The 9893-nt window shown below is 42.0% G+C and overlaps 1 protein-coding gene across 1 annotated transcript; it reads left to right on the plus strand.

The window, feature by feature from the left end:
- Positions 1 to 9255, plus strand: LOC128323205 (serpin B11-like). Its single transcript, XM_053245927.1, has 7 exons — positions 1 to 168; positions 1007 to 1102; positions 2726 to 2872; positions 4567 to 4750; positions 5579 to 5721; positions 7244 to 7399; positions 8857 to 9255. The coding sequence occupies exons 1-7, from the start codon at positions 1 to 3 to the stop codon at positions 9253 to 9255; spliced, it is 1293 nt and encodes a 430-aa protein (XP_053101902.1).
- Positions 9256 to 9893: the final 638 nt, after the last annotated feature.

The following is a 9893-nucleotide window of genomic DNA, read 5'->3' on the forward strand; positions in this document are numbered from 1 at the left end:
ATGAGCTCTGTCTGCACTGCCATCTCTGAATTTGGCTGGGACCTTTTCAAGGAAATAAGCAAGGATGGTGCTCAGAAGAATATCTTCTTGTCTCCGTTTAGCATCTCTGCAGCTCTAGCCATGGTCTCGTATGGTGCCAGAGGCAACACTGAAGCCCAAATGGAGAAGGTACGTTTCCTATACTGTTCGGAAGTCTTTAAATACAGAGGAGTTCAATTTAAGGCAAGACCCTACTTACTTATTTATATACATCCTGGTATGTGTATATCTATCTAATCTATCTATCTATCTATCTGTCTGTATCTATCTATCTATCTGCAGGTGCTGTAGAGATTTTCTTTTCTAAATACATAGATATATTCTAAATAAGGATTTCTGAAATGTGATCACTAGGGATCTTTTAATGCAATCACCAAGGCAATTTCTTCCATTAAGTTGTACAGGATCAGACTGTGCTGTTGCCTCATCTGCAGTCACAGCTAAAAACGCTTTGAGAATGATTGTTCTAAAGTAGCAAAGTGGGCTTGCCCCTATGATGTGCTGGATGACTCTGTGCAGTCATGGGGGGGCAGGGATGGCGGAGATGTTCCATTTGGTAAAGGCTCAAGATTGTCTTTATCATTGGGGACCCTCAAGGAAGCCTAGTAGGTTCCACCTGAAATCCCTGCTGGGTTCTACCCAAACAGAACCACAAAACTGGACCGGCAACTGTAATTTTAAATCTGAGTAGCTCACTCTTCCAGCTCTCATGGAAACTAGATGTGTTGAACATTTTTTCCTTTTCTTAACAAATCTCCCGAATGACCAGTGTTCTATATCCCAAGAGAGAAATGCATCTAATAAGTTGATCTATTGACATGGATATCAGGAAAATGGATCATTAAATGCGCCTGCTTCCCATAAATCCTTTGCTTGCAGGGATTTAGGCTGAAACCAAAAACCACAACTCAAATCCAGTGTGAAAGTTATCATGATACTAAGAAATACTGTTCTGCTTATTTTTCAGGTACTTCACTTCAGGGAGAGCCAGCATACTGGAACTTCAGGATCTGGAGACTCCTCTGCAACAGGATCCCAGAAACCATGCAATGTAAATGAACCGGTAACAGTTCCTGTTAATGTGAAGAGGAACCATGATAGTGAACCACATTATGGTTCACTATCACATCAGCTGCAGTGGCTGTTGCTGGTGCCTAACACATGTTTCTCCCTTTGGGACAGGGAGCCATCTAATTAATTAATTAAATTACTCTATGAAAACTGGTTTGGGAACTTTTGTTGAAAAGTGGTATAAACATATCCATAGTTATAGTAGTGCCTCCAGTTCCCAGCAACTCCATTGCTGCTTTCTCTCTCTCATTCTGCCCCAAATTCAGGTGGATCTGTGCAGGCTGGTTAATCAATGACCAGCCCACACAGCTTTACCTGATGAATGGGCAGCCTGCAAGCAGCATATCTCTTGTACACTCCAAGGTGGGACAAAATGAAAGAGAGAGAGTATCAATGGAGCTGCCAGGTGTTGGAGGGTGTAATTTACCCATGATGGGCTTTGTGATTAATTAGCAGAGCACTAAATAAGCTAACCAATCCAGTTACAGAGTAGAATGCAGAGTATAGTTGTTGCAGCTTTTTAGGGAAGAAACATGGAGATTCTTGTAGAATCTAAATACTAAGTAGATTTACTGGTGAACTACACTTTGGATAGGAAAGACTATGCAAAGGCTACTTAATGGGTAGGTAGGGAGGGAGGGAGAGAGAGAAAGAGAGATGTTTCCATCTGCTCTCTAAGAGGAAAGGAAGGGATTCTGACTAATTTCAGGAAATGCCTGAGGAGTCATATTAGGGGTCATAGAGTAGAGACAGATAGGAACAGCTAGGGAAATCCTTACTCACTATTTCTACTCCCAATGCCCCTAGTGGTCATTAGGATAGTTGGTACAAAAGGTCAATGCACTAGAACTCTATTTCCAACATCAGGAACCCGAAGCAGCTGTGGCTTGTTCAGCACCCACCCACCCTCAGCTCGTAGAGATGGGCTGCTCCTGGCCCATAATGAGCCACAAAATAAGAGAATAAAATAAGAATAAAATAAGATTTTATTTTTTTAAAAAAAAAATCAAAATAAGAAAATGAAGGAAGTGCCTTAAATCAGAAGTATACTTCATGTACACTGCATCTGTGATGGGACTGTATTGATTTAAAGGATGGGACCTCAGGATACATATGATGCACTTTAAAACAATAGTGGGGCCACTGCAGAAATGCACTCAAAATACACTGGTGAATTATACAACTTTATATCCAGGATCAACTCAGGGGGAAATGGTTCAACAATTAACAGCAGAAGATGATTATACAGAGCATTGACTGGTGGGCACCTGTGTTGTCACCAGTCACCTTCCATCTTGGTTCAAACAGGTTTCAGTAAAAACACCTGATTTTGTTAAGAACACCAAATTATAAACACCAACTTACGTTTGAACTGAGGTGTAGTTGCAAGGAAAAAAATTGTACAGGCTCCTGTTTTGAAGTGTACACACACACACACACACACACACACACACACACACACACACACAGAGAGCGAAGTTCAGTTGATTGGTGAGGGCATATTTACCTATCCATAGAGAACTGGATTTATACCATCATAATTGTCCTGGCTTTCCTGACCTCAAAGACAAAGCCAGTTCTCCTCCTGCTAACCAGATTTCCTCCTTGTTTTCAGACGGCTGCAGACTCTCAATGTGATCGGCCTGGAGGTATTCATTCCCAGTTCCAGGCTTTATTATTGCAACTCAACAAACCCTCCAACAAATATGAGCTAAGCATTGCTAACAGACTATATGGCTCCATGGATTTTCCCTTTGAGCAGGCATGTTGAAAAAAGATTTTATTCAGCAAGCGTTTTTCTTCTCTGATTGCATCTTCTTTTATTGATGGTTAGAGTTGGACTTAGATGTGGCCAGAAGGACAAAACATATGTTGGACAAAACATATTATTTATCACAACTCAGTTTGTAGTTGTGATAAATAATCGGAGTATCAGCTGTGACATTTGCCTCTCCCCTCAGTCTTTGCTCAACATGCATTATGATCAGGCAAAAGCAACCATCAAGCAGCACATTACAGACATTGAGCACCAAACTGATCTCAGTAGGGTTCCAAAATTTTATATTAGTGAAGGGCTCAGATATTCTGCTTCTCCCGCATTCTCAACCAACCAGTCTCAACCAACTGGAGGCCCCAAACCATAGAAGGGCATTTACTTTGGCTTGCTGACATGGTCTCCCCTCAGCAGTGCTAGAAGGCTGCTACAGAAGGATTCCTCTTGCAGAGAGACTATGCCCCTGTGGCTCAGGACAGATTGAAACTACTGAGCATATCCTTCTATAAAGAGATCTGCACTTTGCTTATCCTCCCATTGCTGAAAAAGTTTCTGGTCCATCCAAGCCAATTTTATACCTTTCTGCTACTCTCTGACTCTGTCTGCCATTACAGACAGTGTTGCCAGGTTTTGTGTGGCGGTGATAGGCATCCACCGGAGGTTGACGGACTATGAGCCTCCTTAGTCATAATCTGATTTCTGTTGACTGTTTAGACTTCGTATTTGCCTCATCTCTATTTTGAATTTTATTGTTGCATTTTTATTACTGTCTTTTATAATTCTAACTTTTTATTGTTATTACTGCCTTTGTAATGTCTATTTTGACTTGCCCACTTTTTTTACCATTTTATGCTATTATCACTACCATTTGATGCTTTCCAATAATAGAAACAGTATTATGCTCTTTTAATCACTTATAGCTTTTTTGTGCTTTTTAAATAACAGAAATAGTGCTGTTTTATTTTTCTTATTCTTAGTACTTTTAGTTCTATTATTACTAATGTGTATCTTAATATGTTTTAAATCATATTTAGTCTAATTTTAGCACTTCTATATGTAACATATTAGCAATCACCTTACTTTCTAATACTTTTAGCAGATAAATTATAACTTGTATAATTTTATGCTGGTCTCCGACCATAATAAAGGTAGGTTGATTGATTGACAGTGTTCCATCTGTGGTCACAGGTGGACGGGCAGCATCAAGGGTTGGTAATTCAGCTCCTGTGATGCCTGACTTCTCCTTTGGCTATAGGGCAGGAGGAGGCCTTTGAACTGTTCATGTTTGCCTTTTCTTGGGACTCCTACCCCTTCTCCTACCACTGTGAAATGTTCATGCATGATCCAGTGGGAACGCTAAAGCTGTCAAAAATGGTATCACTCCAACTCCAACTCCAAAAATGGTATCACTCCAAAGATGGGCAAAAAGGAAAGCTGAAGACCTCCCCTCCACACACCAAATAGGGGTTTGGGGTCTGTATCACTTGGCAGCTGTAAAGGGCACAAGTCCCTCAGAAGTGTCCTTTGCTGATCCCTGTATGCCCATAATCTTCATGTGGTAGTGGCAGAGAGACTCAGGTGGGAATGGTGGGAGTGGTGGCCCATGGAAGGCTGTTTACTGAGGGCCCTCTGAAACCTGGAGTTGCCCTAACAACAATGGTAAGATATTTCTCAATTTCTAGCATCTTAGAAAAGTCAGAACCTCTCAGACTCAGTACTATATGAGAAGTAACATCTGTGTTCATAACCTACAGAAATACTTACGATGCACGAAGGAGCTGTACCATGCTGGATTGGAAAGCGTTGATTTTGAAAAGGCACAAACCAGTGAGAATATTAACTCCTGGGTTTCAAGTCAAACACAGGGTAAGGATACATGTACAAGGTTGAGTTTTTAAAGTCTAATTCATTTTTACAATGACAAACACTGATCAACGGTGGCTGGAATTTCTTCACACTACATAATCATCTATGTATGTGCACATATACGTACGTGTGTGCGTACGTGTACACACATATAATCATACAACACAGGATCCAATTAAGGACTAAGCAGGAGAATTCCAAAATGTCTCTAAGGGAACAACTCATTTGCTCTATTGAGGTATTATAGCAAGTGTGGATGCTGTACTTGCATATAGTGTCCCCAAAGGCGTACTTGGAATCCCCTCCCCAGTGCTGATCTCTGCTCTCCATACTTACTGCATTTGTCTTTCCTCAGGGAGAGAGCCTCCTCATGACATGGAATTGGGGTGTTCATATGGGAAGGATTTCTCCATGAGTACAGAGTTTGTCTCTTTGGGCAAACTAAGGCGAGGGATTGGAGTGGGTGTGTGTTTCAGAGCATATCAGCACAGGGATGGGCTTCTGAGTTTGTGCTCAGGGGTTCTGTACGCAAGTACAATGTCCCCATTTTCTGTACTGTCTGAACAGAGCTATTGTCCAAATGCCAAACAACTGGGAGGGAACAATTTAGTGGTTCAAAATATCTTTGAAAAATGTCAAGCATGGTATCCCCATCCCTTAAAAAATAACCAAAGGGTATATAACTTTCTTTTAAATGAAGCTCAAGGAAGACACTTCAGAATCCTCCAGGCTTGCTCTGTTTTTCATTATGCATCTGTCACTTGACTTCACCACATTGAGACAATTCACATTGAGATGCTGTTTTTTGTATCACTTTCCCCACTAAAGGTAAAATCAAGGACCTTTTCCCCGAGGGTTCTCTTGATCCTCCAATTGCTATGGTGATAGTGAATGCCATCTACTTTAAAGGACTGTGGTCATCCAGATTTAAGAAAGAGAACACCAAAGAAGCACCTTTTAGAGTGAATAAGGTATAGTATGTCCAGCATTTTCCACAGAAAGAGAAGTCTTTCTCTTCCAATGGTACATCACTCCTATTCTTCTTCAGCTTCAATAACTGGGCAGCTCCCAGCTTGTTCGTTTTTGTTGCTTCTCCTATAGTTTCAACAGTTATGTAGGTTTAATGCATATGATGCATATAATCATGCAGCTGTTGAAAGGCTTTGTAAACAAAGCAGAAAGGCATGAATAGTGTCCTTGCTTTAGTAAGTATGCATGTCTTCTGCCATGGTTGATCTGCTCTTGGAATCATCAGGAGAAGATGATTCCATTCCTTCTCTACATTTGCTTTCAAACTGCACAGTGATTTTGAACATCACAGTGCCTCGTGGTTTGCTGCTTATATTTTCACCACACAGCAATCGATATGGGAGCTGCAGCGGGGAATCTCTAGTGAATCTTCTCATCGTGAAACCCACCATGTTCCATACTGTACTTACCACCAGGTGGAGGTAGCATGCATACAGTAGGGTCAACTCCAATTCATGGCCAGTTAACAGAAATGGCAATCTCTACATGTGGAGGAGGAACAGACTCCACTTGGTAGATTAGAAATGCAGGGGCGTAGCTAGGGGCGAGGGGTCCTGTGTTCATCCCTCTCTCTGGCGGCCCCACAGAGTGTGGAAGATAATGAAGAAAATGGAGAGAGATGGAGCTGGTGGGCCCTCCGGAGTTGGGGGGCTGTGTTCTTTGAACCCTTTCAATCAATTATAGCAACGCCTCTGTAGAAGTGACTCTCCTATGGCCCTGTGTCATTCGAAGCCTCTCTGACTTCTCCTCACCCAAGATGCAGCCCTGTCCTCCCTATGTCTGAGCAGCTACAGCAGCATTATGTGCCCACAAAGAGGGGGAAATGGCAGAGGGCAGAGGGTGCATTGTTCCTCAGTGCCTCCACAGCCCTGAGTGGCTAAGTTTGAATGGTGGTGAGTCAGGAAGGTGATGGACTAATGGGGATGAAGGGGGTTCTTGGTGGGGGAATAATTTGCCCTTTTCAAGTTGAGGCAGGAATTTGCAAGATGGTGTTGACATATAACAACAAATGGCTGCATGAGAAAATGCAGAATCCGCTGTGAAACCAGCACAGTGCATTTTCCCTTTGGTGTACAGCTCCTGCTTCTCCATATATCTCTCCTTATAGGCTGTGTACATGTACAGTCTCCTAATATGCCTTAAATTTTTCCTTCAATGTACAGTAATAATACAGCAGCCAGCCATATTGACAGATGGCCTTGTTCAGTTGTTAATATGGAATCTTGGGCTGCTGTACTCATGCACAGCATCCCCAAAAGTGCACCTGCAACTCCTGCCCCTGAGCTGACACACCAGCAACACTGTGTGTGAGGGAGAGGGATGTATGGATGGGCAGTCAGCACAGGGCTCATCTATGGATGAGGTAGCTCCCATTCTCTGCTCTGTGCCTGGCATTACCAAAATATATTTCTTATATACAACAGAATATTCTGTATTTCCTTAATATGTGTTTATTTTTCACAGAATATGAGCAAAAATGTTCCAATGATGTTTCAGAATGGAGATTTTAAATATGCTGCCATACAGGAACCAGCACTGCAATTGCTTGAACTCCCCTATGCCAATAAAGAGATCCATATGATTATCTTGCTCCCAAACAATGGCGACTTCAGCAATCAGGTATGTTGAACGTATGTTGATGTCTGAAGTTCTTAATGGGCAGGGACAGTGTTCAGCATTCAAGCACCTGCTTTTCATGTGGTCCAGGTTAAAATCTTTTGCATCTCCACTTTTAAAAAGCTCTCAGTAAGCAGAACTGGGGAGGCCTTGTTTTATAATTGTTGCTTCACTTGTAAACACAGAGTAATCTAATGTAGGTTTAACTAAAACTTTATTGAGTTTTCCCTCCCTTTTATTTCTGGCTCCACTCTGCCCACACTCTCTATAGGATTCCCACCGGGAGAAACTTCTAAATTATTTATTTATTTATTTATTTATTTATTTATTACATTTATATCCTGCTCTTCCTCCAAGAAGCCCAGAGCAGTATTCATGGTTATGTTTATCCTCACAACAACCCTGTGAGGTAGGTTAGGCTGAGAGAGATGCAACTGGCCCAGAGTCACCCAGTGAGTTTCATGGCTGAATAGGGATTTGAACTCAGGTCTCCCCAGTCCTAGTCCAACACTCTAACCACTGCACCACACTGGCAATAAGAAATAACAAATAACAGAAATAACAAAACACAAAAGGCAGAATACAACAGAGCTCCCAGTGACATACATTTTCAGGGCCAGTCCCAGGGTTTGTGGTGTCCTAGATGAAATTTGACTTTGCTGCCCTCCTCCCACCATTTGAGAAAAGCAGAGCTTTGCCTTTAACTTAAGCTGTGCAGGCTGCTCATTCACTGGGTTGAATGACTAGCCCATGCTGATTTGGGGATACAGTGGGGGAGAGAAAAGAGCTGTATAGCAGGTTCCCAATGTCTCATTCTCAGCCACTGACTAATTTTAACCTCTAGTTGCACAGTCTGCTGATGTGTACACTTGGCATGATGTCAGCCAGCGCATACAGCATAGCTGAAATCAATTTCGCTTCCAGTATCTAGCTTATCTGTTAATAATGAATGATTATAAATCATTGTATCCTAATCAAAATATTGTGTATAATTTCCACTGAATACACAAGTTTGATGTCTGACACTACTCATCGAAAAGTATCGTGTTCACATATTGCCATCTCCTATTTCCCTTTCTAGGCCTTTGAGAATTTTGACCTATAAGGCTTGATTTTATGATGTGGGTGGACCTGAAGAACTTAGCGTAGCATTGTATAGGCCCGGCACTGTGTTGAAAGTTGAAGCAGGCCCCCATCCACACCAGATGCACTATTAGCATGTCAGTACAGCTCCTGCCTGGGCTATGGATTGTTAGAGGTTAACAATGCATGCATATGTGGTTGAAGCCCCAATTTAAATGAGATGTCAAATCCATGCAATGCTATTCTTGCAGATTCACATCATGTTTAAATTAGGCCATGGCAAAATTTGGCGGGTGGGTCTGTTGGACCATATGGTATTGGGCCACATTTAAATAACAAGCAAATAAACATTGTGTCTATGATTTTTCCCATTCAAGTTTGCAACCTTTCTTACCTACAAGAACATAGAAGAATGGACTTCAAGCATGTATTGCCAGAAAGTGAATGTGTACCTTCCCAAGTTTAAACTAGAAGAGAAATATAACCTCAAGGCAACTTTGCAGTCAATGGGAATGACTCTCCCTTTTGAGCGAAGCAAAGCAGGTTTATCTGGAATATCAGAGAAACAAGGCCTGTTTGTGTCCAGGGTCACCCATAAGTCCTTTGTGGAAGTCAATGAGGAGGGCACAGAAGCAGCTGCTGCCACTGGTGTAACAGCTGTCCCAATGAGTGCACAAATTCCTGTCGATTTTAAGGCTAATGTTCCATTCTTTTTCATTATATTTCACAATCTGTTCAAGTGCCCCCTCTTCATTGGCAGATATGCAACACCTTAAATAACATACCATTTGTACAATATGAACACACACACCCCAATCTCTTTAGTGTTTGCAGTACAAAATGAGAAAGGTGAAACCATCCATTATATTAGTTTTGTCTTAGGCTGCCTTTGCACATAACCCCATTCCCCCTACTGTGCTCCCAAATGATCCAATCTAAGTCTGGAAGACTGGCTGCACATACTTCCTCCTTCTCATGAAGGACAGCCACAGCAGCCAATCAGGGACAGAGACAGGGAGAAGCTTCCCACCCTCAACTCTGGTTCCAAGCAGCGCCAGCCATTGGATGACATGGCATTGCTTTCTAACTGCAGTTTTTGCCACCAAAACTGAAGAGGAACCAAGGGTGACAATTCAGATTTGTGGTGAAGCTTGGGTCGCTTTTCTTGCAGAACCATGGTTTTTCCCTCATTTGCGCAACCACATACCTGAACCTCTGGCATGGTTTGGTGTGATGTCCAAAGGCGTCCAGTTTAGTATGTCTAGCTATATAACTCTGATTTCAATCAATCAAGCAAATCCCCCCCTGACAGCAGCCATTTGGGCATTAAGAGGATACCTGTGTGGTAGCTATGCTTGCTGAACTCCCATTCATTGTAATGAGAATATGAGAGAAACATTTCCCTGAAAAGAAG

This window comes from Hemicordylus capensis, chromosome 4 (genome assembly GCF_027244095.1).
Source record: "Hemicordylus capensis ecotype Gifberg chromosome 4, rHemCap1.1.pri, whole genome shotgun sequence".
Lineage (NCBI taxonomy): Eukaryota > Metazoa > Chordata > Lepidosauria > Squamata > Cordylidae > Hemicordylus > Hemicordylus capensis.

What these genes read in the sequence shown, in the direction of transcription:
- LOC128323205 (XM_053245927.1), top strand. Translation starts at nt 1, where the DNA reads ATGAGCTCTGTCTGCACTGCCATCTCTGAATTTGGCTGGGACCTTTTC. An exon ending in CATGCAATGTAAATGAACCG is followed by an intron (nt 1,103 to 2,725) that starts GTAACAGTTCCT and finishes CCTTGTTTTCAG; the next exon opens with ACGGCTGCAGACTCTCAATG. An exon ending in TGGATTTTCCCTTTGAGCAG is followed by an intron (nt 2,873 to 4,566) that starts GCATGTTGAAAA and finishes CTCAATTTCTAG; the next exon opens with CATCTTAGAAAAGTCAGAAC.